This window comes from Mustela lutreola, chromosome 13, assembly GCF_030435805.1.
Source record: "Mustela lutreola isolate mMusLut2 chromosome 13, mMusLut2.pri, whole genome shotgun sequence".
Taxonomy (NCBI): Eukaryota; Metazoa; Chordata; class Mammalia; order Carnivora; family Mustelidae; genus Mustela; species Mustela lutreola.
In genome coordinates, this window is record NC_081302.1 from 80,410,364 (window position 1) to 80,438,095 (window position 27,732).

Consider the following 27,732-nt stretch of genomic DNA (forward strand, 5'->3'; position numbering starts at 1 on the left):
ACCTAGCTCAGAATGAAAATAGTTCATGTGGGGGCTTCCCGTGATCTCTGTTCTTTCAGGAACATTCCTATGTAATAAAATGTTATTTGTATAACAAAGTTTGAAAAGAGGGGAATCACACTTATGTTCTGCAGACACACACAGAAGGCCATACTGTAGGATTCCAGGCAGAGGAAAATCCAAGTGGAGGTGAAGTGGCCGAGACAGAGAGCAGAGCAGCGGTTGCAGGGACTGGGCGAGGGACAGAGCAGTGAGCGATGAGGAGCGTGGGTGTCTCTGTGACAGAAACGTCGTAGAATGACATGGTTGTGCAACACCCTGAATGGACCTAATGAGACCTCCATATCCCACTGCAAAGAATGCAAGTAAAATGTTATGTAAACTCAAGTTCTACTGTCTTTAATTAAATCTAGTATGTAATTATATACATACACACAAAAGAGAAGAAATACAAAAAAAGCAATAAGGGGGATGGGAAAGACACGCTTTCTGGTTGTAGCAAGCACAAGGTGCTCCTCGGGAGCGAAGCATGCTTGCTCCACGGAGGCAGGGGGCGGCAGCTCGTGGGCCGAGCCTGTTTGCTCCACGGAGGAAGGTGGCGGCAGCTCGGGGACCGAGACTGCTTGCTCCACGGAGGCAGGTGGCGGCAGCTCGGGGACAGAGCCTGCTTGCTCCACGGAGGAAGGTGGCGGCAGCTCGGGGACCGAGACTGCTTGCTCCACGGAGGCAGGTGGCGGCAGCTCCGGGACCGAGCCTGCTTGCTCCACGGAGGCAGGCGGCGGCAGCTCGGGGACCAGGCCTGCTTGCTCCACGGAGGCAGGGGGCAGCAGCTCGGGGGCCGAGCCTGCTTGCTCCACGGAGGCAGGGGGCGGCAGCTCGGGGACCGAGCCTGCTTGCTCCACGGACGCAGGGGGCGGCAGCTCGGGGGCTGAGCCTGCTTGCTCCACGGAGGCAGGTGGCGGCAGCTCGGGGGCAGGACCCTGCTGGTCATCCAGGAAAGTCAAAAGGCCTGGTGGCTCTTCCGTGGCAGAGAAGTGAACGAGGGCCCTGACGACCATCTGCCCTGGTCTTCCTATCCCATAGTGAGCAGCCGCAGCAGGGATGGCGGGGACCAGCTCAGGCCCCAGAGGTGCAGCGGGTGCCAGAGTGGCTGCTGGAACCACTTCCCGAGACACATCCTGATCTGGCTCCGGGGCCGGTGATGTAGCTCCAAGAAGAGAAAGCATCATCAGCTTGGTTGACTTCCCTCTCGCCTTTCCCTTTCCCTACCACTCAGCGTGGCCTGTGTTCAAGACCCAGCCCCTGGAAGGTGTCCCCAACAGAAGCCCATGGGGACAGGGATCTGAGATAACTCACTCCTCTCGGCCCAACTACAATCTATGGAGGCTTCCTCAGGGTGGCCCACCCTGCCTCCTCCTCAGGCCCACATCAGTTACCCCCAGTCCTCCTCACCCCCAGCCTCTGGCTCTGTGGTCTCAGCGCGCTGCCTTTCTGGCAGCAGAAGCTGGGCACGGCGCAGCAGGTCCGAGCCAGGCGCATTGACCTGCAGGTAGGCCAGTAGAGCATGCAAGTTGGGATACTCTGGAGGCTGCACAAAATCCCCTGGATACCTTTCCACCCACATATCCAGGATGGCATAGACGGCCCTGGGGACAGACATGGAGGCAGAGAAGTCAGAGGACAGGGTATGCATCCAAACCAATATCCCAGGGAACCCCTGTGGGAACCTGGGCCCCTGGGCTTCCAGCTCCTGTCCGAGACCAGTCGGACTCCTTGTCCACCTGCGACCTGGCAGTCCTGCCTGAGACAGGCCTGCTCCCACACGGCAGGCTGGCCAAAAGCCTCTGGGAGTGGGAGTCCTTGGTCAATGGGGGGAGCCTTTCTGGACTTTTTAGGGGAGCTGGACACACTCCTCAGTCTGTCTCCTTGCCCATGAGCCATTTGAATTCAACTGCATGTGTCCAGGGAGGGGTGGTGTCTGGCCTCTTAATTACCCTCACTGCACTCGCCTCTGCTCCGTGAAGATCCAACCGAGGAGGGAACAAAGGGACTCTGTCTCTAGCCAAGCCTTCCCAGGACCCTCCCCATACCTCCACCGTTACCTCCTCTGCCCAGTCACTAGGTGCCATGAGAGTGGGTCTGTTTCCACTGACACTCACCTCCCACAGGGTGTGGGATGCCTGCTGCTCCCTGGGCTCTACTGGGTCACCACTCTCCCTGAGCCCCCTCTGAGCACCGAGTGCAGGTGCCAACAGACTGCTGTGCGATGCTTCCTAAATCCTGCATTCTGGGTCCCAGAATTGGGGCAGAGAGAGGGCTGGGAGGGGGCAGGGATGGAGCATGACCCACTCAGGGGTTGAAGCTGTCCTCCATGCCCCTCTGCTCACACACCTACCCCAGCTCCCCAGGGCACCTTCCCAGTTTCCAGTAGAAGCTCTCAGACCTTTACCGTAAAGCAGGAATCACAGAGGTGTGCGTGAAGGTCCAGTAGCCCCTCGAACTCACAGTACCCTTACTGCCCTGCTGGAGAGGGAAGGCCCTCCTGGAGCAGCCAAAGCTTACTCACATGTTGCGCTGGTCCTGGGGTCCGCCGACCTCGTCATACGTGGAGTAAACACATCCGAATCTAGAGGAGGCCAGGGGGCATCACATGAGATGTCTGTGGATGTTGGCTCTCACCGCCTGACCCTCGACTAGCCTGCAGCCCTGGGGTGCTCTCTGTTCTGTGCAGGGATCCCATTCAGCTCCGAGACAATCGCCTCCACCTACTGGGGCTTCCTGAATGCTTGCTGAATGAAAGGGCCCCAACCAGCCCATCACCGACATCTGAGTTGCCCTGGCCCCTGCTCACCCTCAGGGTTGCCTGCTCTGGATTCACCCACACACAGTCCCCAGAAGGAATCTCAGATCTCCCTTTCAGTGGCAAAGGAGCCCAGCTCAAGATCACAGTGAGAGTCAGGAATGAGGCAGAGGTTTCATCATGAGGGGCACGGGAATGTTCAAAGAGCATGCCCACAGGCCCAACAACAGACTTCTCCACTGGCGCAGGCTACCAAGTGTTCTTTCCCTACAAGACCCCACTGAATCCCTATAATACCTCTGCCCCAGTTAGGAGCAAGGGAAGCTTGGGGAAGCTTGGGGTCCTGCCAAGTCTCACAACCAGGCATTGGCCAAATCCCACGGAGCAGTTAGGGGCAGGGGAGGGTGCTCACCTTGCAAAGAGGAGGCCCAGCACCTCCTGGGTGGTAGCAAGGGTGCGATGTATTTCAAGAAACATGTGAACATAGTTTAGATCTTCTTTTATGACGGCAGCCACCAGGTAATCTATTATGGCCTCCAATGAACTGGCACGAGTGTTCCATAGTATCAAGGTCTTATTCCTCTTCCTGGTTGAGCCATTTTCCCCCTGAGGTGAATCAGAGGAGACATGAGTCAGTGCTGTGGCCACCAGGAGGGTTGGGGCTTGGAGGGCAGAATGAGCCCCCAGATCTCAGGAACTTCTACAAGAGGTGGGACAAGAGAGCCCAGAGTCCGAAAAAGAATCGGGTGACTCAGTGTCTCATTGGGTTCAGCCTAAGACTCTTGGTTTTGCTTCAGGTCATGCTCTCCCTGTCCTGAGGCTGCGTTCCTCGTAGGGCTGTGTCCATAGGGCAGTGTCTGCTTGAGGATTCTGTCTCTCCCTCTGCTTCTCCCCACTCTCCCCCTGCCTCCCTCTCAATCCATCAATCAACCAATCAATTAAGAACCCTTTAAAGAAGGGGTGTCTGGGTGGCTCAATGGGTTAAAGCCTCTGCCTTTGGCTTAGGTCATGATCTCAGGGTCCTGGGATCGAGCCCCGCATCGGGCTCTCTACTCGGTGGGGAGCCTACTTCCCCTCTCTGTCTCAGCCTGCCTCTCTGCCTACTTGTGATCTCTGTCTGTCAAATAAAGAAATAAAATTCAAAGAAAGAAAGAGAGAAAGAAAGAAAGAAAGAAAGAAACCTTAAAGGTAAAGAGAAAATGTTCTTGGTATCCATACAAAGAATTGAAGAAAATGATGTCTGAACTTGCTAGTATCTCAGGTCCTTTTGTGAGCGGAGTATTGGTAGCACGTCCCTGCATGAGTGGCATGGATCCTGTGATTTCTGATGACATAGCCCCATTGTTTTTATTTTTTTGAAAGATTTTTTATTTATTTTTTTTGACAGAGAGAGAGAGGTCACAAGTAGGCAGAGAGGCAGCCAGAGAGAGAGGGGGAAGCAGACTCCCCGCTGAACAGAGACCCCCCCCCCCACAACGTGGGCCTCGATCCCAGGATCGTGAGACCATGACCTGAGCTGCAGGCAGAGGCTGAACCCCCTGAGCCACCCCGGCACCCAACATATCTCATTCTTGAGATGAGAACACAGACGTTTTAGGTGAGAGGGCTTAGGATAGGAGGGCACGGAGGCTGTAGGATGCAGCACTGTTCATTAGCCACAGAAGGGGATTATATCCAGTCCTGCCCCTGTAAAGGGCTAGATGCCGGTGATAAATGACTGGCCTTCTGGACTGCCATGCAGGGCAGTGAGGCCCCTGATCCTCACCCTAGGGGCCCCAAAGATGTGTTCCATCAAAACAAAAGCACAGAGCAAGAGACAGAGTACCATGGGCCCCATGTCCCTTTGGATCAGAATCTCCCAACTCACTCTTGCAAATGATCATTTGCAAGATTTGTATAACCTGAGGAAGGACTGTTGGGCCAATGGAGACACCTGGGAGCATGAGTTAGGAAAATGCCTAGGCCAGGGCAAAAGGAGTCTAGATCAACGGGATGAGACCTGGTCTAAAGTCTCTTTAATGATACTCCTATAATTATATGGACAATGGCAGTGCTTCTGTCCAAGGCATGGGCAGGACCATGAGGGCCAGTTTGGGGAAGAGATGGGGTGCAGATTCACGGGAGTACAGGACTCTAGGAGGCCAGGCTGGCTTCTCGGAAGTGGGGCCCTTGGTGCGGCATGGGCGCCCCAGGGGTTGGGTCTCCCCAGCACCTGCACTCACCCTGAGCCAGCGCCAGACTCTGTTGTCCCTGTGCGGCTTCTTGTCTTTTGGGGAAGGAGAGCAGCGGATGTCAACATTCAGCTCCTGCACCATGTCCTCTGGAGCGTTCTGTAAAGACAGTGCCCGGCAGCCAGGCAGGAGACCTTAGAGCCCTGTCTGGAGGCGTTTGCTAGTCTTTAGACCAAGGGCGCTCCATTCCAGACACACCACAGCCCCGGTGGCAGAGCCCTCCCCCAAGGAGAGAAACGTGGCCCAGCTTCAGGGCCTTGGATGTGCTCTGGCACAGCTAAGAGGCACCTCAGGAATCCCCGGTGCACCCAGCCCACCATGACATTGGTGTGAACAAGAAGGGATCACCAGGGTATCCACTGTGCTCACCCTCCTCCAGCCCATGGGCGGGAACCCCCACATATCCCTCCTCCCCTCAAAGTCCAGAGGAAGGAATGGGGCTTCCCTAGGACGGTTCAGAGGGGTGGGCATCGCCTAGTCTCCTCAGTAGTAAGTACCTTATGGCGTCTCCCTCGAAACATCCTGAGGCATCGCGGGGGTGGTTTCAGCCAACTTCTGCAGCATGGGAACAAGTCATTTTCCTGGGGGTTCTGGTACCCAGAGCCCCGGGATGTACGTAGACAGGACGAAAACATCTTTCTGTGTCAGACGTTTCTGTCCAAATAGCCCTGATACCGGACTAGAGTGTGGGTCCTGGTTGCAGGGGTTACAAGTTGTGGGCCTTTGTGATCCAGGCAGTGACATCACTGCCTGTGATCCCCTACCGGGGCCCACTCCTGGTTGGACCCCTACACAAACAGTGCTCCCGTCTGCCATCTCCTCTTCCCCCTTCTGCATGCAAGGACACATCTCATCTGTACACAGTGACCCCAACACACCCCTCGGAACAGGCCCCCAGGGAAGGTCTGGGAGAAGCTAGGTCCCCAGCTTGCAAACACACCTGGTTTCAGACACAAGTCTCTATACTTACCTGGTTTGGACCTTAGATAAGCCGTTGTGCCTGACAGGGATGGTCCCTTCTCTGCAAAATACGGATGATTCCAGCATGTCTTTCTATCAGATGTCCACAGGCATAGGTTGGATAATAGCTATGATGTTAGAGGAGTGCTGTCACAGGTAGGAAATACCTCCCACCCAATTTCCTCCCTCCTATCAACTTCTTGGAATCTGCTACTAATCAGATCCCACCCCACAGTCCCTCCTGGGGTGTGTGTGTTTGTGTGCACAAGCACACTCGCTCCTGTGTGCACACATGTGTTCATCAGTGCTCATATTCTGGAGTCCCAGAAGACGACAGCCCCACCTACAAAGGGCTGGGTAGTAGCTTTTCAAGAACTTAGGCTTCGAATTTTCAATGAAATCCCTTAGTAAGGGACTGACCTTGGCCCTTGGCCCTTGGCCCTTGGCCCTTGGCCCTTGGGTGGGAACAAGTTATGCGGATGATAGGGCTATGGATACATCCAAGGGGAGGCACCTACCTGAAGGAGCCTACTGCAAAGTTTCCATCGACAGCCAGGTGCATGATTGAAACACTTAGGTGTCTACCCCTGTCTGGGACAATCCTGGCTTAAAAGTGTTCAAGGGGTGAAGTGGGGTGATATCCCAGGGGTGACAGCATGATCTCAGGATCCCGGTGGTCCCCAGAAGACCAGGTGGGGCCCGAATGCTTCAGAGTTCCCAGACATCAGTTAGGGAAAATGGCTGAAAACCATGAAGCTATGTCCTGGCTTTCTACTCTGTAAAGCCCTGTACTCCGAATCACAGCATAGTTGGGTGATCACTTTCCTGGGAGAGGTCCAGAAGAAGCAGGAGCTTGGTGAGACCTCTGACACCTCGCAGGTCTGGTGTTGGTCTGTGTCACTGGAATCCATAGAACCTGGAGTGGGTGGTTCCCACCTCCTGGGTGGCTCTGCTGGTTAAGCAACTGCTTTCAGCTCAGGTCATGATCCCGGATTCCTGGGATCGAATCCCACATAGGGCTTCAGCTCCATGGGGAGTCTGCTTCTCCATCTGACCTTCTCCGCTCTCATGCACTCCCTCACTCAAATAAATAAAATCTTTAAAAATAAAACAAAACAAAACAATTGGAATTGGAACTCAGTCACGCGCCTACGATAAAAATGCCTCGTCCCTGGCAGGGTGAACGCAGAGTTCTGACAGAATCCGAGGAGATAAGACCGGTGGAACGTTTTTTTCTGTGCGGGCTCACTGAAGAGCTGGGTGTGAATTTTCAGCTCCACGGTAGGGAGCAGGGTGCGGTGACAGTCACCTCAGCCATTGGTGCTGCAAGCCTTCAGGGAGTAAAACAGCGGCACTTGCTGGAACCCAGGGCCCGTCTCTGCTGCTTGGGCCAGCTGCAGTTGCACCAGGGGAAGTCCCCCTGAGGATCAGGGCAAGAGCCCCTCCCCTAGAAGGCCATCACGAACAGCTCACCCCTCTCAAGTTCACTGATCAGAGAGGGCTGCAAAGCTGCAGAGCTCAGGGAAATCACTAGGTAGCATTCTTTGTATTTTTATTTTGTAGGCTTTTGTTTATTTTTTTCAGGTTTTTCTTACTTTCATCTCCTTTTAAAGAATTCTTATTTGAAAGAGAATGTGTGGGGGGGTGTGGTTGGGCAGAGGCAGAGAATCTTTTTTATTTCTTTATCTTTTTAAGATTTTATTTATTTATTTGACAGAGAGAGATCACAAGCAGGCAGAGAGGCAGGCAGAGAGAGAGCGGAGGAAGCAGGCTCCCCGCTGAGCAGAGAGCCCGACTCGGGACTCAATCCCAGGACCCTGATATCATGACCCGAGCCGAAGGCAGCGGCCTAACCCACTGAGCCACCCAGGCGCCCCAGCGGCAGAGAATCTTCAAGCAGACCCCCTGCTGAGCACAGAGTCCAACTCAGGGCAGGATCCCAGGACTCAAAAGATCAAGACCTGAGCTGAAACTCAACAACTGAGCCACCCAGGCTCCCCTCCAAGAGTAGCCTTAAGTCAGAAGAAATTAAAATTAGATCAATCCTAAATATGCATGAATTTTTAAAAAGAGTAGGAGAAGGAAGAGAAAGAAGAAAGCCAAGAGCAGCGAGAGAGTAGTCAAGGAGTAATATGAATTTTACTAAAGTGTGGCATGAGACAAAACTAGAAAGAAAGAAAGAAAGAAAGAAAGAAAGAAAGAAAGAACGAACTTTATTAGTAGTATCTCTGTGGTATGACCAAATGTGCTTTGTTTTTATAATACATACTTGACAAAATGTCTTCCTATTATTTAAAGCATGCATGAATTATTTCAATTTTAGTTTTAATATTTAAAGAAAGGGTGTTATATAATTTACTTTCTCAAATGTCTTAGGACTTCTGGCAGGAATCCTCCTCAACCACGCTGCATCGCCAAAGGTCTTGGAGGTGATCCTTGACTGTGTTCTCGAACATGAACCAGTAATAGTCGACATTCCTGCATCGTGTTTGTTTCTGTTATTGTCCTTGCCACAGTGAAAAGTACTTATTAATTTTCTTATGTACATATTAAGTGTCTCTTTCTGTCTCACTTATCAACTCCAAAAGGGCAGTCACCTTTTCTGTTTTATTCACCAATATATAATCAATTGCCTAGCACAATGACACATGAGGTAGGAACTCAATAAATACCTTTGAATGAATAAATATATAAACCAAGAAAGTGAAATCCTATCACAGAGTTTGGAAGTGTAATCGAAGTGTAATCGAAAATGTATAAATGCAAATAAAAATTGATTCATTGGAGCAAATGGTTGCCAATTTGTCATCACAAAATGGGCCATTAGTGTCCAGATTGTTTTTTTTTTACTGCTTTCTCATTACTATTTTTCACTAAGATTTGCTATTCCCAAAACATAGCCGTATCATCTGGGAAAAGAATAAACAGTTGTTTCTGATGTAGTGTAAACTCGTGAACCAGCACGAAGGTGAGGCAATTGATGCCCCCAGAGCACACGATGTCAGGAGACACTCACGCCTAGGTTTGCGCAGGCCTCATCCATGAACCTTCATGACCCTGAGCGAGTGCCTCCTTAAATTTTGTACCCTAGGGGCCTCCCTTGTCCCATTCTGGCATCTCTGTTAGTTTATCTATTATTTGTTCTTTCTATAAACTTGTCCTTGGAAGAGAAAAGAGTGCATGTCCAGGCTATGTCAGCTTGCCAACAGCAGGTTCATGAATGTCCTTCTTTTCATACACAGATTTCTTTCCCATCTCTTGACTGCCTGCCAGACCCACAGAACAAAACCTCCAGGTTGGTTAGGGTGATCTCCTTCCTTTCCTCCAGTCCCATACTGCTCTTTGGGACCAAACTGACTGGCTGCACTAAACATTTTTGTTATCCAACCTTAGCTGGTGTGTAATGAGACTTGTTACTCTGCTCTTCATCACTCTGTGCAGGCCAGAGTTTACCAATGAGGTGCTGGGTCTCAGTGCATAGACCCCTTTCTGTGCCTTCAACATACTTTATGTTAACTACTTCCCAACATTTAAAATTGCCAATTTTACAGGGGAGATACCATGATCATGAAGGTGGTTTTCCCAGGGCAAGGCTTATCCATTGCACTCCGGATGTGCTGACCCCTGCGATTTCCCCAAATGTGGGAAACTCGACTGCATAATTTGTGGTAGTGGGGGACTGCGTTCGCGCTTTTCCCTGAAAAAAATAAAATAAAATAAAATAAAATTGCCAATTTTACATGAAAATGCAGATGTACAAAATCTCAAAAATGGAAAAAAAACACATTTTTCAAAAGATTTTCTTTTCTTAATTTTAGGACAGAGAGGATGTGCACGTGCATGAGTTGGAGGAGGGGCAGAGGCAGAGGGAGAGGAACAGACACCTAAACAGACCCCATGCTAAGCAGGGAACCCTACATAAAGCTTAATCTCACCACCCAATCATGACCTTAGCCAAAACCAAGAGTTGGTGCTTAATCAACAGAGCTGCCCAGGTGCCCCATACAACACATTAAAAAAAAAAAGAAAATCTAACAAGATTTTTCTCAGTGTCTGTTTGTTAGGAAAAAATTTCCATGCCCCTCACAAATTAGAGAACTGGTTTAACATACATCTCCTGGAGACTTTCTTAACTTGGTTTGCTGACCTTCTTCGGGATGGGTTCTAGCAATTTGCTTCCACACAGCCTCTTTCCTTGCTGAATATGCATCAGCAAATACCTCCTTGTACATTAACACTATTCCTCAAATACTTTCTCTCTATCTATACACAGGATATGGACTGTATATCTGACTTTGTTTGGACGGATCGGGCCATGGAACTAGTTCTAGCAATGAGTGACGAGTAGAAATTTTATGTTTCTTATGGCTGAGCATTTAATTGTTAGTGCGAGCCTTTAGAGATCTCATTTTCCCTCTTTAGTGACAGGGAACATGGAAGGTAAATGAAGCTTTCCAGCCTGTGTTCCACAGTGGCTTTAATGAACAGAATTCCCTGTCATTTTGCAATGGACATGTAGTAAGACCAAGAAATAAACTTTTGGGGACACTTGGCTGGCTGAGTCAGTTAAGCCACTGCCTTCGGCTCACGTCATGATTCCAGGGTCCTGGGATTGAGTTCTGCACTGGGCTCCTTGCTCAGTGGGGAGCCTGCTTCTCCCTCTGCCTGCTATTCCCCCTACTTGTGTTTTCTTTCTCTCTCTCTGACAAATAAATAAAATATTAAAAAGAAAGAAAGAAAGAAAGAAACTTTTGTTGGAACTGTTTGTTGTCACCACAAAACCTAGTCTATCTTGACTGATAGGATGCTCTTGGTCACATCTATAGTTTTGTTTCACCTTTCAGATTTAATCAAGCCCAATGTTTTAAGAAAATCAAAGGCAATTATGTCACAGATTGCCTTCTCAGAGTTCTAAGATCTGAGCAACAGAGAGAAAAAATAGCACCTGATGCAGCTATGTGGATGAGAAATGAATTTATAAAATTGACTTTCTGTTCCAGAATGTTCTTTGCAATGATCATTGTTTTTCCTTTCGTAGAATATTAGGCAATTGTGTTAAACATGAAAATACACTCAGAGGTTTTTGTTTGTATTGTGTAAGTGATTTTCAGTATCATTATTAGGATTTTATAGAAATACTTTTGTAATATGTGTGGTTCCTATATTTCTTCATGGAATTTTATTAAAATCCAGTTTTTCCCAAAGAAACACATTTCTATTTAATGATGCAAATCAATGGAAAAATAAGATGTGACACTCCAAAATTCACTTTACGTGTCACTGTTAAAGGCATATATCTATTCCAAATGAGGAGATGCAATTCTAGTTCACATAGCCTCAGAAGTAATTAGATACTTCAACTAGTAGTAATAATGCTACAACTATTCACGGGCGAAGATCAACAAACCCAGTCACACCTAGTTGAGGTGCTTTGGAATCAGAGGCAGAAGAGGGAGCAAGATTACGTGGGTCCCTGTTCTCTCTGCAGCCTTCAGAGGAAGGCCTGCTGGACAGGGGGCTAAGAATGGACTTGACCATAGGGTTGGGTTCCTTCATAGAGGTTGGATTCCAATGCCCTGGGAGGGAACATGGACAGCAGCCTTTCTCAAGGACTCCAGTGCCAAGCAGAGCAAGCTTGGGTGCCAGATATTCAGAGGACTGCTGGTTCCTGAGGAACTTGGGGGCCCCAGTGCAACTGAAAATTGACAGTGGGTGCAGCTTAACCCATTGGGAGAGGTGTAGCCACGAAAGGACACTCATGCAACAACCTGACTGCCCATACCCACACTGCCATGTCGTAGGCACCCATCACAGGCTAGCCAAAAATCTAGGTGCTTTATACTTGCTAGCTCTTACCTTCACTATCACCCTTTAAGATGGATATAATTATTTCTAATTTTACAGATGAGGAGAATGAGGCTCCAGGGAAGTTAGGTTACTTATCTAAAGTTAGCTGACTTGTAAATGGCAGAATCAGGATTTAAACCAGGTTGTGCTCTTTTCCTCTGTGTTTATTTATATGATATGATATTACCTGATACGATATTAAATAAATACAATAGGAAAATGGCTACTGAAAATACAAATCACAGTATTTTAAAGATACATAACTTCTTAAATAATCACTATATTGATCAAACTACATCTTCAAAATGGACCCTCCCTTCCTCTAGCCAAGACACCAACAATGATGACACCTCTATTGATTTTTGCTAAAGAGTGGCACTTGAAACATTGGAGAGAACCCGGTGCTTGCCAGAAGTCAAGGCCTTGCACCGGTTCTGAAAAGATCTAAAAAATTTGAGAATGTGGAGTTGGTGGTTGTGGTGGTGGTGGTGTGTGTGTGTGTGTGTTTATGTGTGTGTGTGTGTTGTAAGGAGGGATTGCCAGAATTGGGATTACAGTGAATAGTGAATGGTCTTGACTACTTTGGGGCATGAGATAACTCCAAATCCAAGGGTTCCCTCAGAAAATCCAGGGCCATTCAGATGGCCTTAAATATTTTGAAACGAGGGAGTGTACCCAAGATAAAGAGAGAAATCACTGGAAGCTCCTGTACTGACCTGTCAGGTCTCCTAAGACACTTGCAGCCAGTAACTACCCATAGTGAATTCTGAACTCCCTCAGAATTCAGGGGTGCAAGGTGAGGTTTAGTGACCTCTAAGAGCTGAGGCTCCAGCCAGGTGGGACATCTCCCCCACCCACCACAGGCAACTGTGTTCTTTAGAAAAGAGCAAGGGGCAGGAGCTCTAGACACCTGTTAACTACAGCCTGTTCTTCTCACGCCTCAGAACTCCATACATAAGAAAAATAAACTGGGTCATCGCTGCTGGTGTAGGGACTTTGAATCAGGTTTTAGGGGAAAAAGATGGGCTTTAATGTAGCAGGATGATCTGTCATCATTTTCTGGAAGCTAATTATAAGCCCGAAACCAGAACATTGCCGATTTTGGAATCTCCTCAGAGGATAACAGAAAGCTGACAAAGGCTAGCTTTCAGCTTTACTTTTGGTAAATGGTCCAACATGCTGTGGCCTATATTCCTCAGCTATAAAATAAGAATATACGACGACTTGTTTGAAACTGGGCCACAATAACATATTGAAAGGTGTCATATAAACACGGAGCTGTAGAATCATGGACTCTCAGAAGGCTGACAAGAGCATTTGGTTCACCCTCCATTTACAGATAAGCACATGCTTATGTGGTCCAAGCAGAGGAGGGGCTATTCTCATTTTATAGTGCTTCCAAGAAGAATTCACACTGCCGTTAGTCTATTTTGAAAGTCCACATCTTAAGAAATGCCTCCCGATGCTGTCTTAATTTCCACAGATTGCATCCCTTGAACGACCTCTTCTAGCGTCGTTGGGCATCCCTGGTACCCTTGTTGGACTCACTGTGCTGAGTTGGGATATCCCTCTTGTTGCTGCCCCAGGTAGGGGCCATGCCTCTGAGGCAGGAGGTCAACATCTCTGGAGAGAAGAGGTAATCCCAAGATCTTCAGCAGGAAAGAAGAACATGGAGGGTGGGGAGACAGCTCTGGCTCTCGGGGCCACAATCCCTCAGGAATAGACCTCGAAGCCTCTACAGATACTTAACGGACTCCCAGAAGGTAAGGGTTATCCAAAGGTCTCTCCCATGGGGGCAGTCCAGGAGCTAGGTCAAGAGGTGTCCATGCGAAGGACCTCAGGACAAACAGGTGATGGCTTTATGTCATAAACCAGACTATCAGTGTATATTGCTAAGTGTGCTTTATTGTCCCAAGACTTTACTCCAGATCCCCCGGGGCAAGAATTTTCTTTTCTCTTCTCCTAGAAGGGAGATTTGTGGAAATGTTGGGCTGCACTGTATCATAGCATTTCTTCTGTGAGAATATTGGCTGTTTTCCCCATTGATCATGCCGGCGCAGATGCTTCCTTGTCCTTCTCTAAGCTCTTCATTCACTCAACAAGCATTTCATGAGCACTTACAATGGGCTAAGTGTTGAGAATCTAGCTGTGAGCACAATACACCTGGTATCTGTCCTCAGGGAGGGTACAGTGGACAGAGATCAGACTCCCCCGCTCCTGAGACTGGGATCCTCCTATCTCTTCACTGCCCCTCCTCACATTCCACTCCGCCCTCCGACTGGGACACTAGCTTACTGACCAGGGTAAAGTATCCTCTCCCTGGAGATTTCCTGTTGCCTACACCAGGACCTTCTCATTGTATGTGCTCTCTTCGTATCTCTGAATGCTGGGGGACTCCCAGGAAGACAACCCTGCACTTGCTAGGTGATGTTCGGAAAGTACATGGTTCATTCAGCAAGTACCAGACTGTTAGCCAGCTGTGTGGATGCTGGGCTGCTTCTGGACCAGGAATTAATTGCCCCCGTCAAGACTGGCCGGTTTCAAGACAGTCCTAATTGACGAGGGAAGCTCACTTGGCTGCTATGAAACTAGCCAGATGCCCACTGCCGTGCCCTCAACAATAAGTCACGTTCAATTCCAACTCGCCAGATGCCCACTGCCATGCGCTCAACAATGAGTCATGGTCAAACCCCGGATGTTAATGAAATCACAAATCTGGATGACGCTCTTGACACCTTGAACGTGAATGCTAAGATAAAGGGCCTTGGTAATAGGACTGGCCTTTCTGGAACACCACTAAGCCCTCACCAGTCAGGTTCCAGCTGCCAAAACAGGGACCTCATAACCGGCTTGCTGTCACTCCAACCCCAGAGCTTAGCATCATCTGGCAGGGGCGGCATGAGAGTTAAACAGATGACATGGGATAAAACAAGGCAGGATATTTCAGAGGCAGATAATTTACAGGTTACCTGTGCACGTTTTGCCTTTTGACTTCTCCCTCTTCCCCCCTGCCCCGACTTTGCCACTGCTGCCAGGCTGGTTTCCTAGAAGGGAGCAAGAAAACAATTTTATTTTCTAGGAGCACCCCTGGTAAGTGTTTAGAAAAAGTTCAAAGTTAAAAATTGCCTAAATGAGGTTTGGGAACAACCTCTTTAATGATAATGACCCATATTTTCCTGGTTGAATTCCTCGAAAGCCCTCTGCCTGTGTGAATACAGCCCTGGACAGGTGGGAGCGGACGGCAGGCAGAGGCTTTAGGAACTCCCGCTCCATAGAGTATCCTATGATGTATGGTGGGTGTATTCCCAGAAACCGCCCCCCACCGCCTCCCGCAAATGTTGTGATACAGTTATCTCATGGAAGAGAAAAAGTACCGGGGAAATCAAGCTACCTGACTAGGAAAGCTGGTGGTTTTCTTTCCTTTGATCTGTTTCTTAGGAAAAAAAATTCTTAAAAAAAAAAAAAATCCCAGAACATCCAGTACAATAAGCCTGATTAACTATAGTATTACACGCTCACTAACTAGCCTCAGGCAAAGTAGCAGCCTTGAGCCCGAGACTTTCTCTCAGAACCTCTCCAATCCCAGCATCTGTTGTGCTTGCTGTCACCTCCAGGGTAACTTCAGCATTTCACCTCCTCGGGTTCTGAACCAGTCCCTCCCACGCGGAGCTCGAGGCAGCTGGTAGAGTGCAAGCCAGGGTACGAGGAGCAACATTATTTCAGATGGAACAAGTGTCTGATGGAAAGTTTACACAATTGCAGCCGGTCCTGGACAATCTACCTGATCGTTTCACCCCCAGCCAGGTGGGTGTTCCAGAAGCAAGTAGCGCTTTACAAGAGAACAGCGCGATGGCATGAAATTGCATCCCCTGATTCGATTCCCCCCTAAGCATCACTTGCTCATCCCACCAGTGACGGTGGACAGACCCGGTGGTGCCTCCCACCCCACTTTCAGCTTAGTCACCCCAAGTGATTTATATAGGCGAGACCACCCTTGTCTCCAGATAAAATAAGGAAGGGAATCTGAAGGGTGTTGCGGTGTCCTCTGCTCGCTGCCACACCCCTTCCTGTTCCTTCTCCCTTCCGTCTAATGAATTGTTTGTCTTTCCTTTCCTCCCACTCAAAAATGCTCATGCTTATGTGTGGGGATTTTTGTTTTGTTTGGTTTTGTTGTTGTTGTTGTTGTTGTTTTTATAGTTTCCAATAGAAACCATACTCATTTTCCAGGACATTTCTCCAAATTTTTTTTGCACTAAGGCCTGACTTTTTAATAGAGTCAGAAGTGGTTCTCGTGTTAAAAACAGAGGTTTCTGGTTTTCATGGGCATTCAAAGCTAAATTCTTCACTAGATCTTAATGAGATTCTGAATCATAGTTTTAATTTTGCTTGTTTAACCACTTGTGTTGTTTTGTTACTGCTCTAAGAGTTTTCAAATACGTCCAAAGGAGGGTAACCAGAAACAGTCCATGTAAGAGACAGTTCATGTAGGAGACAGAGTAAGTCAAGCAGAGACTATCTGAACCAAACAGCAAATAGCACTGAAGAGCCAGTCAAAAGTGCGGCTCTAGGGGTGTGTGGGTGACTCAGTTGGCTAAGCAACCCCCTCTTGATTTCTGCTCAGGTCCTGATCACAGGGTCTTGGGATTGGTCTCAGGCTCTGTGGGGAGTAGGCTTGGGATTCTCTCTCTACCTCCCCCTCTGCCCCTCACCCTGCTCACAACAAACAAACAAACAGTAAATAAAGGTTTTTTTAAGTGTGGCTACAACAAATTATTAAAATTTTTAAGAAACGAAATTAGATAATCTGAACTCTGTTGTAGGTATATCGGTCATGGATACGAAAATGTGCTTAAAATGCATAGAAAGGGAGCCTGGGGATTTGCTCAGGAGTAACTGACACTAGTAAGAGATTGGGAGCCAGTGTGGGGGCAGGAACTAAAAGGGAGTCATGGTTCTCTAAAAAATAAAAATAAAAATACCACATGGTCCAGTAATTGCACTACAGGGTATTTACCCCCAAAAGACAAAAATACTAGTTCAAAAACATGTACGTCCCCCTATGCTTATGACAGCATTATTTACAATAGCCACAATGTGGGAGCAACCTAAATGTCCACTGATAGATGAACGGATAAAGAAGAAGTCATACATTAAGTGGTATATATCAGCCATTTAAAAAATGAAATCTTGCCATTTACAACAACAGTGACGGACCGAGAGGGCATTATGCTAAGTGAAATAAGTCAGACAGAGAACGAGAAATACCATACGATTTTATTTATGTATGGCATCTAAAGAGCAAAACAAGTGAACAAACTAAAAAAGCAGGAAGAGACCCATAAATATAGAGAATAAACTGGTGGTTGTCTCCACGGTGGCGGTGTGGGGGTGGGAGGGAGGGCAAAATCATTGAAGGGGAGCGGGAGATACAGGCATCTAGTTACGGTGGGAGTAAGTCACGAGCACGAAAGGTACAACATAGGGAATGGAGTCAACCATACTGTCATAGTGTTGTATGGGGACAGATGGGACCTCTGCCTATGGTGAGCATGGTGTAATGTCCATTGAATCCCTATGTTGAACTAACATATCACTCTGTGTCAACTGTACATCAGTAAAAAAGACGAAGAGGAAATGAAAAGGAGGGCACCTGCACACAGAGGCAGGCACAGAGGGAGGACCAGGGAAGACACAGAACAAGCCTTCTAGAAGCCAGGAAAAGCTGAGGTCACTGAAGCCAGGAGAGAAACAAGGAGATTGTCCCCCACAGCCCTCGGAAGGAACCGATCCAGCCATCCCCTTGATCCCAGACTACGGCTACCAAAGTGGGAAGACTTCTGTTGTTTAAGCTGGAAGAAAATAAGGTGGCGGGGAAGTGAGTGAGATGTGACTTGGATTACTGCTATGTCACTGGATCTGCCCTAAGAAAAATGCGATACTCATGTAATCCACGTGCGTACACATGCTGACACACATCGGCAAACATGGATACATATGTGTATAAAAGAGAACAGTAACCTTAAACTTTATTATACTTCTGCAAAAGTCCTATAGTAGTATAATCACCCCTAGAGGCTCAAAATTCTTATTATGCTGAAGCTTGTGGGCTTCAGAAGGCTTTGTCTTTCCTTATTGCAATGGTTCTCAGCCTTGGATGCTCGCTAGAATCAATAGGGACATTCAAATCTCGATGCCAACGCCATATCCTAGACTAATGAAGTCAGAATCTCTGCGAGGGAAACTGGCTCCAGCTTTTGTTAAAGCTCTCCAGGAGATTTCAATATGTGACCAAAGTTGAGAACAAGTTTTACTCTGTAACCCCTCAAAGGGAGGGTCTATGTCTGCTTTGTCTTTATGTTCTCACAGACCTAAGTTAGTGACTTACATCAATATAATGAGGAGATCCGGAGCCTCCAATATTCTCAGAGGGAGAAAAAAAGTCCTAATAACCAGAAGTTAGTAATGCGTTAGGACTAACGCACGCAGATTAATAAGTCCTAACACCGTTTCTCCCTCTGTCCCTCCCTCCCCACTTGTCCTCTCTCTTGCTCTTGCCCTCTCTTGGAAAAACAAACAAACAAACAAATAAATAAAAATATGCAGTGGAATATTACTGATTTACATCAGTGTGGATGAAACTGGAGGAAATTATGCTCAGTGAAATAAGTCAAACAGAGAAAGACAATTATCATACGGTTTCACTTATTTGTGGCACATAAGGAATAGCATGGAGGACATTAGGAGAAGGAAGGGAAAAATGAAAAGGGGGAAATCAGAGGGAAGATGAACTAGGAGAGACTATGGGATCTGAGAAACAAACCAAGGGTTTTAGAGGGGAGGGGGTGGGGGGATGGGTCGGCCCGGTGATGGGTATTAAGGAGGGCACGGATTGCAAGGAGCACTGGATGTTATACGCAAACAATGAATCATGGAACACTGCATCAGAAACCCATGACGTACTGTATGGTGACTAACATAACATAATAAAAAAAATTATAACAGCAAACAAACAGATAAGTAAAAGCTTAAAATAAAGCAAAAAACCTTAAGTGTCTGCCTTCAGCTCAGGTCATGATCTCAGGGTCCTAAGATCAAGACACGTATCGGGCTCCCTGCTGAACGGGGAGTCTGCTTCTCCCCCTGCCCCTCCCCCCAACTTGTGTGCTCTCTCATTCTCGCTGTCTCTTGCAAAAATAAATAAATAAAATTATGAGTTCCAACAGACAGCATCATGCCCTTTTGATGCCTTCAGGATCTGCGTCTTTTCACACACACGCGCACACACACACACACACACACACACACACACATCTGTATACACACAGTCCTTTGCTGGGTATCTCCTCAGAGCCTGAGAATTTGGTGGTGGCGGCGGCGGGTGGGGGGGATTCTTTGGTCAGGTAATATCCCAATAGAGCAAGGTGAAAGCCGCCAACCAGCTGTGTCTCTCACTGATGTCAAAGAAAAGATTGTAAATGGATTTCTAAGTCACTGTTGAGCAGAAGGTCTCTTTGGAAGGACCCCTCAGCTTCCTCATGACTGCTTCCCAAAACGGATTACATTACTCCTGAGACATTGCCCAATCTTATTTGGGACAGTGAGTTCCTCGGGACATAGCAATAAGTCCTTCTGAAAAGAGAATTTGGAAATTTGAAGTTCTTCAGATATATTTGGGGTTTTTTCTTGAAAATGGTGCCAAAGGTTTCCTCTACTCCTGGCACAGCTGGTGTTGATGGTTGTGGTGGCTTCGTCTAAAATTTTGTGCTTTAAATGTTATGATCCTTGGGCGTATCAAACCTGTTATAAAGTTCGTACTGGGGGCAGAGGGTCCATATTAATTAAGCAGTTGGGATTACCCACATTTGATATGGTCCTCTGAACAGCTCAGGTGGTTATATTAAGTGCTTAGCTGTTGATCTCTTGAAGACAAGATTTCAGCGACAGAATTTCTGGTGTTTGAGTAGATTATAATTCCATTAGAAATACCCCTGTAATATATTAGTAAGGTACTTTTAAAAATAATCTACATAGCATTCTATCTTGTGTCTTTCTTTAATTGGTATGAGATCGATGCAGCATTATTTAAGTTCAAATATCTTGAGGTGTTTTTTTTTAATCCCATTAAGCGATAGCTTCACAACAGATTTTGTGAAATCCTATTACTCACAGAACCTCTAAAATCAATGTTCCTATGTATTTTAAAAATCAAAAAACTTCTACTTATTTGAAAAAGTGATTGCATTTTACATCACTTAGGGGCATGTATATTTTATGCGTTTATAATTCCAAATATAGAATAAATAATTCTATTAAATCCCAGTATTTTGGAGAAAAACAACATTAGTCAGCTCTATAAATTATGGCATGATACGTCGGATTGTTCCCTCTGTAACAGTGTAAGAGTTGCAAACTTTTCATCAAGACAGGAACAGAGAGAGAGAGAGAAATTCAGATGGGGGAAAACTATGACCTCTTTGGCATGTCTCTTTTCAGGATGACATTTCAGAGCCCATCTCTGCTGGGCTGGTGTCTGCCCATCTGGCCACACAGTCGGGTTTGTTTTTGTCAGCTCTAGCCCCGATCCGCGTCATGCAATGCACACATTTCCTACTTCATTCATCAGTCGCTCTGTCATTCATGGTCAGAGTGGTCTCTCTCACAGTGATGGCTTATGGAAGTTGTGCTACGCCACGCCTTCCTTTCCCTCCTGCTTCTCTCCTTTGAAGTCCAGCCCACTGGCCCCTCCCTCCCTCCACTGCTTGCTTTCTCTGGCTTCAGAAATCCTGGGACAGACTGAACGGGAATTTGCACCAGAGTCCCAGGATAGGAGAAGCACCTGTGCCCAAGGATAGGTTAGGTTAGCACCACGGTCACCAACATACACCTGGGTTGCCTCCTTAAGTGCTTAGTCTCTAACGTGCTTCCTTCAATAAAGACACCATTCAACAAACACTGGAAAAGTACATGAAGGAAGAATAAGCCAGCAGCGAATTGTGACTTTGTGTTCATGGGCACATTTAAGAGTGTCTGAACAGCCCCAATTCTCTGTTGGCTCTGAAAGTTCAGGCAGTTCCTCTTCCTGTGGCCTTACTTCTCCAGGGGACTGAAAAGATCCAAGGTAGGGATCAGTCCCTCCCCCTGGGACAGAAATTTCACATATGGTACCTCTGTTCATTCTCAACATGACTCTCCCTTCAGAGAAAAGAACCAAGGCTCAAAGGGGTTCAATCCACCCAGCAAGCAAGTGGCAGAGCCAGGACTCAGCCCAGAGCCGCCTGGTTCCAAAGTCCATGTCCCTCCCTCCCACCACCCACGTCACTAGAGAGGGGAATGCAGTGTGTCTGTGCCAGCCTCGTACCTACACATTACGTGAAGGTTGGGATGATAAGGAGCCCGACAATGAATGACCAGTACCATTACAACACTTTGCATTGTCGTCTTGGATGCTTTTATTACATATCCAAAAAGACAATTCATCAGGCAGAATTGTATTTGTTCAGTATTTCACTTTCAGTTCCGGCTTGTTTCCTTCCTTCCTGCCTTTACTTGTGTCCTCGCCTTCCTTCCTTCCCTCCCTCCCGCCCGCCCTGCCTCCTGCCTTCTTTCCTTCCCGCACCATCACATTGTCCCGGACTGTAACTAAGGGTAAAGCAATTAGGCTTTACTCTGCCTGTTTAGGAGATGCAGTCCCTGGTTCCTTACAGAGAAGTCTTCTTCAAGACAACCGGGTGGCTCAGTCAGTTATGTGTCTGTGTTCAACTCAGGTCATGATCCCAGGGTCCTGGGATGGAGCCTCACATCAGGTTCCCTGCTCAGTGGGGAGCCTGCTTCCTCCTCTCTCTCTCTCTGCCTGCCTCTCTGCCTACTTGTGATTTCTCTCTGTCAAATAAATAAATTCCTGGTTTTTTTTTTTTTTAAAAAATCTTCTTGGGCGCCTGGGTGGCTCAGTGGTTAAGCCGCTGCCTTTGGCTCAGGTCATGATCTCAGGCTCCTGGGATCGATTCCCGCATCGGGCTCTCTGCTCAGCAGGGAGCCTGCTTCCTCCTCTCTCTCTCTCTGCCTGCCTCTCTGCCTACTTGTGATTTCTCTCTGTCAAATAAATAAAATCTTTTAAAAAAAAAATCTTCTTTACTAAAGAATGACAGCTTCCAAAGATAGAAAAAATGGTAGAATTAGGAAGTCACCATTTTGCAACTCCCCATGGAAAAACTGATTCAGGTAAGAGCCATCAATGAATGCTACAAGCATTGGGTAGAAGATTGTGGGGAGTAGGATCTTTGGACATTACCAAAGTATCACCCCACTGGTGACTTGCCAATTTTAAGAGAACAATATACTATCACAAAGGCCAGTATTGGTGGCTGACAACTCAACCAAGGATGAAAACTCAATAGTATGCACACCCTGGTGTTGTACCCCCGACTCGAAGCAGCAGGAAGTATCCAGTATCACCGAGAGTATTTGTTCCTGATATGTTTAACCTGCACTTAACCAAGGTTTTAGACCTAACTTCCAGTGTATAGGAAAGTCGATAGCTAGAATGTGGAGGTAATGACACTACAGGGAAACATTAGACTTGTGGGACATTTGACAAGACAAACTGGCCTCGTCTCTCCAGAAAATCAATCTGATCATGGAAAGGAGATCAATGCTTGCCTGGAACAAGGAGCAGAGGGGATATGACTGCAGAGAGGCACAAAGGATCTTTCTGGGCCAACAGAAATCTGCATTTAGATTGTTTTTTATTTGATTTGATGGGACAGTTACATCAGTGCATACAGTTGTCAAAATTAATGAACCAAGTTCACTTACAGCTGAATTTCTAAGGTCAAGTTAAGCATTGATGCAGATGATTTTTAAAACAAAAACAAATTATCAGTGTCACAGAAAAAAGTGAAGCCATGGGTTGTCTTTATTGTCTTGACACAGTATTTAAATTGTCTAAAGACCCATTACAACCAGATATAATAAGAGAAGTTCAGCTAGATCTGGGCTTGAAGAAAAAGGGGACAGCTAAGAAAGACATTTTGGGGATAATGCAGAGAATTGAGGCAAACTGGATGCTAGATCATCCTGAGAAATTTAAAAACTTTTTCTTCTGCTTTCTGGTGGGGTAATGTTCTTATTGTTAGAAGATACTTGTTGAATTATTTAGAAGAGAAGGGTCATTAATTGCTATACTAGAAGCTATATGAGGACATGTAGAAAGAGAAAGCAAAGACAGCATAAAGTTATCAATGGTTTAATTCTGCAGACAGAATTCACTGATATTTATTATGCTAGGCTTTCAACACTTCTGTCCTTCTGAAATGTCCAAGAATAAAAATGTGGAAAACAGTGACTGCCATGTGAGTGGTGATGGCTCTTCTGGTTTGGAGGCAGTCTTCAGAGAGTCTTCTGGCCTTTGGTGAGATTATCTCTTATGGTAAGGAGCCACCCCTTTCCATGGCTACTCCTTCAGGGGACAGGACACGTGCATGTCCCTAGAGAGGCCTTTGTATCCTACTCTGTGACCTAAAGGGCTTCGGGCTCCGCCCACCATCCTTCACTTCTCCCCACCACGATGCTGTTGAGCAAATACACGTGAACGGTTCTGTTAACAGCTGGAATAAATATTGCACCTCGACTAAAAAGAAAAGATAAGTTAACTCCTGGAATCTCTCCATGAGAGAAGAGACGATAGAAGAATATATATCAAAAAGCTTTAAACACTTGCTTAAAGTTGAATGGAAACATACGTAATATGTACTTTGAAGGTAGGAGTTCTCTTTCAACGTCAACTAAATGAGGTCACTAGGGCTCTGGGTGTGGAAGATCAGACTTATTTAATGTGAGGATGTCTAGGATGTTATTGAGCTAAGGGAAGTGATCAAATTCTCCTCCTCTGGAAGGTCTAGCTCAAACTGCTTCTCTTGTAGAAAATCGTTCCAAACTAATCCAACCCAGAACAATCACTCCCTCTCCCACGTTCCGCCTGTTCCTGCTATCTGTTTCAGCCTGTCTGATCCTAAGTCACCTGCTAGATTATTTAAAAATAGCTCACATTTTCACATCTTCTCCCCCGAAAGCCAGGATAGGGTTTGATGGGGATGCCGAGCCCTGATTCTCCCGATATGTCTGTCTTCACCAGCACATACCCACCCATACTGTAAGTGCTTGGACAGCAGGGGCCAGGGCTAAGCCCCTTTGTGTTCCCAGTGCCCTGTACAGGGTCTGGTCCATAAATGCTTGAAAAATGAACAAGGGCTTTCCTCCTATCCCTACTGTACAGTCCAGAACATAGGGCAAGGCATGGGGGAGCTTCTTATAGAATGAATCAAAGTTACCTGGAATCGGGACATTTGAGTGATAAAGTCTCTCTTTCTCTGTCTGTCTCCCTCTCTCTCTCTATCTGAATCTCTCTCTTTTGATTACATGCACATGCATTTTCTTTCTCACCATTGGAATCCAGACACCACGCTGGCAAGAATCCCAGGATTAGAGTAAGGAGTAGAGGAAAGCCATGTCCACTATCCCCTGTAAAAATCCCTGACCCATAGAATATGTGAGCATTATAAATTTTTTTTCTATGACATTGCATTCTGGCAAGATAGGTTACATAGTCACACTAAATGGAACATTCTCTTTGCTCCTGATCCTTCTCTACATCTCATCTAAACAAGGAAGTAGTACCCTAGGTAGGATTGTCAAATTAAATGCGATGTCCCATTAAATCTGAATTTCAGAAAAATAATAAGTGATTCTTCTGGCATAAGTATGTCCCCAGTATTTCATGTAACATATCCTTTAAAAATATTTATTGTAGGTGCCTCCTTAGCACAGTAGGCAGTGCATCAGTCTCATAAAACTATTTGTTTATCTGAAGTTCAAATTCAGTTGGCACTCCTTTATTTTTATTTGCTAATTCGAGGAACACTTACCTTGAGTCTCCACCCTGGACCTTTTCTCTACCCACACATACTACTTAGGGGAGTCAACCCAGTCCAAGCTTTATCCTGACAACTCTGAAACTTTTATCTCCAGTTCAGAAATCTCTACCAATCTCCACACCAAAAGAGTGGACTACCTACTTGATAACTCCACTTTTACAGCTGAGAGTCATCTCATACCCAATCAGAATTGTTGATTTGCAACCCCTACCCACCCCCCCAAGCTGTTGCTCCTCACCCTTCCCCATCTCGGTGAATGGCACTGACATGGACCCAGTTGCTCAAGCCCCCAAGAAGAGTGTCAGCCTTGATTCCTCCCCATCCCGTACTCTGTGTCCAGTCAATCAAGAAGTCCCTTTGGCTCAACCGCCAAAACATATTTCCAGCCCATCGCTGCCTCCTGGTGTCCTGTACAACCCCTCTGGATCAATGCACACTCTCCTCTCACTTGAACAACTGTACTGGCCACCAAATGGCTTTCCCGCTTCCCCTCTTGCTTCTCTATAACCCTCTCTACTGCATTCTCCCCGCAGTAGCTGGAAGGATCTTTTTAAAGACACATCATGGATCTCATCTGCTACAAATGCTCCGATGTTTCCTCACTGCACTAAAAATAAAATGCAAATATACTTCAAGATCCTTCATGATCTATTTCCTGTACCATCTGTCAAAGGACACCAACCTTTCTGTTCCTCAAACATCCTAAGGTCGTACGGGACCTTAGGATGTTCTGCCTGAAGTACGGCACCCAGGTTGCTCATTCTTACCATTTCCGCCTCAAATCTCACATCACTTCTTCCATTTAGTCCTCCCTTAGCTGGCCCTCCACCCCCCACCCTCGTGTCTCCTAAGGCCATCAGCCTGGGGTATTTCAACCTCCAGGCAAAACCCAGTGCATCTGCTTTGGTTTTAGTTTGGGCCTGTGCACTGGTTTCTGTCCTCTTGCATTTGATCTTTTTTTAAAAACAGCAGAGAAACAGATTTTGTTAATATCCTAATTCAATTTAAAAGTTCTGTCCATTCATATATGATTTGACTTATGGTTTAACTGCCCACATTTGTTGTGATGGCTTATATAGGTAGACTTATTTCTACCGTATTTTTTTTACTTTTCTATTGATCATGCTTTTTTTTTTTTTTTTTGGTCAGAGAGAGTGAGCAGAGGCAGGCAGAGGCAGAGGGAGAAGCAGGCTTCCTGCTGAGCAAGGAGCCCGATGTGGGACTCAATCCCAGGATGCTGGGATCGTGACCCCAGCTGAAGGCAGCTGCTTAACCAACTGAGCCACCCAGGAGTCCCTAATCATGCATTTTTTTTAAAAAAATGATTTTATTTATTTATTTGACAGAGAGAGATCACAAGTCGGCAGAAAGGCAGGCAGAAAGGGAGAAGGAAGCTGGCTTCCCGCCGAGAAGAGAGCCCATGTGGGGCTCAATCCCAGGACCCTGAGACCATGACCTGAGCCGAAGACAGAGGCTCAACCCAGGTGTCCCGATCATGCATTTTTAATGTTTCTTTCTTCTCATTTGTTCCCTGTCTAGGAGTTGACATACTTTTTTTATTCTCTTATTTCAAATTTTAGTTTGAAAAAACATATACTCGATTTCTATGATTTTAGGGTTACCTGTAAAACTCTTTTTTTAAAAAAACATTTTATTTATTTATTAGAGAGACACAGAATGAGAGAGCAAGAGAGAGACTATGAGAGGGGAGAGGTCAGAGGGAGCAGCAGACTCCCTGCCGAGCAGGGAGCCTGATGTGGGACCTGGGACTCCAGGATCATGACTTGAGCCAAAGGCAGTTCCTTAACCAACTGAGACACCCAGGTGCCCCATCTTTAAAACTCTTAAGCCCATGTAGGGACGCCTACGTAGCTCAGTCTCTTAGGCATCTGCCTTCGGCTCAGGCCAAGATACTGGGGACCTGGGATTGAGTCCTGCATCAAGCTGCTTGCTCAGCCCAGAGCCCACTTCTTCCTCTGCCTGCTGCTACCCCTGCTTGTGCGCTCTCACACTTTTGCTGACAAATAAATAAATAAATAAATGAAATCTTTAAAAAACCCAAAGTCTTAAGCACGTGTAACTTACGTCTGAACTGAGTCTATTACCCCTCTTAGAGCACAAAATGAGAATCTCAGAATCCTTTAATGCTAAGTACCTTCAGTTGTTCTAACAATGTGCATTATCATGTCATTCCAACTTGTCACTAACATCTCTCGAAATGGCTTTTTCGTGTGTTTTACAGCTAATGGTAATTCAGATTTCCCGACATGTTGGCTAACTACTTACCCACCGGGCTCTTTGTTTCCCATTCACTCCTGCAGGTCTGACTTCCGGTGCTGAAATAATCCTTCAGTTGTCCTTCCAGTAGCTGTTGTGGAGGAACCATTTCTCCATCCTTATGTCAAAAAATGTTTCTCTAGCACCTTAAATCCTGGGCATAATCCACAGGTACGAAATTCTGGTGTACAGTCCATTTCTTCATTGCAACCAGAATGGCGAGATGTGTGAGACTTTGTGGATGGAATAAGGTGGTGTCTGGGCCCAGCTTGCTTCCCAGAGCAGAAAGCCGGGACCTAGCTTCCTGGTTTTCAGCCATCCTCCCTAACTGATGTCTGGGAACTGGGAAGCATTCGGGCCACAGCGGGCCTTCTGGGGACCCCCGGGATCCTGAAATCATGCTGTCACACCTGGGATATTGCCCCGCTCCACCGCTTGAACACTTTTAAGCCAGGAATGTCCCCCACGGGGGTAGATCCCTAAGTCTTTCAATCATGCACCTGGTTGTCCATAGAAACTTTGCAGTAGGCTCCTTCAGGCTCCCCTCAGCTGTATCCATAGCTGTATCACACTCACAACTGGTTTCCATCCAGGCCCCTCGGGCTCTGAAGCTGCTGCAGGCACCACAGTGGGAGCTAGAGGTAGCTCTTGAGGTGGTTCAGCATCTTCTTCTGAGATTGGGGCTGTC

At 46.8% G+C, this 27,732-nt stretch overlaps 1 protein-coding gene and 1 non-coding gene across 4 annotated transcripts; one reads left to right on the forward strand and one right to left on the reverse strand.

Moving 5' to 3' along the window:
• Window positions 1-373: 373 nt before the first annotated feature.
• On the reverse strand, window positions 374-27,436 carry LOC131813852 (ral guanine nucleotide dissociation stimulator-like). Of its 3 annotated transcripts, XM_059144366.1 has the most exons (10): window positions 27,054-27,436; window positions 14,808-14,882; window positions 9,552-9,688; window positions 6,002-6,119; window positions 5,529-5,586; window positions 5,023-5,130; window positions 3,213-3,406; window positions 2,567-2,626; window positions 1,453-1,646; window positions 374-1,207 (listed from the first exon to the last, which is right to left on the reverse strand). In XM_059144366.1, exons 4-10 carry the CDS (start codon window positions 6,076-6,078, stop codon window positions 384-386), a joined length of 1,515 nt encoding a protein of 504 aa, XP_059000349.1. In that variant the 5' UTR covers window positions 6,079-6,119; window positions 9,552-9,688; window positions 14,808-14,882; window positions 27,054-27,436; the 3' UTR covers window positions 374-383. The 3 variants fall into 3 exon arrangements, with proteins under 3 accessions (XP_059000349.1, XP_059000350.1, XP_059000351.1); XM_059144367.1 differs by lacking the exons at window positions 9,552-9,688; window positions 14,808-14,882; window positions 27,054-27,436 and adding exons at window positions 6,510-7,088; window positions 8,351-9,544; XM_059144368.1 differs by lacking the exons at window positions 9,552-9,688; window positions 14,808-14,882; window positions 27,054-27,436 and adding an exon at window positions 8,351-9,544.
• LOC131814235 (U1 spliceosomal RNA) lies at window positions 9,528-9,691 on the forward strand. The gene has a single exon (XR_009347223.1). It is a non-coding gene; the product is annotated as a U1 spliceosomal RNA (small nuclear RNA).
• Window positions 27,437-27,732: the final 296 nt, after the last annotated feature.

Bases quoted from the DNA above. Each gene is read 5' to 3' on its own strand.
- LOC131813852 (XM_059144366.1), bottom strand. From the start codon at position 6,078: ATGCTGGAATCATCCGTATTTTGCAGAGAAGGGACCATCCCTGTCAGG. The intron at 3,407-5,022 runs GTGAGTGCAGGT...GATTCACCTCAG, and splicing joins GAGTCTGGCGCTGGCTCAGG to GGGGAAAATGGCTCAACCAG. The intron at 2,627-3,212 runs GTGAGCACCCTC...GGCCTCCTCTAG, and splicing joins CTGGGCCTCCTCTTTGCAAG to ATTCGGATGTGTTTACTCCA.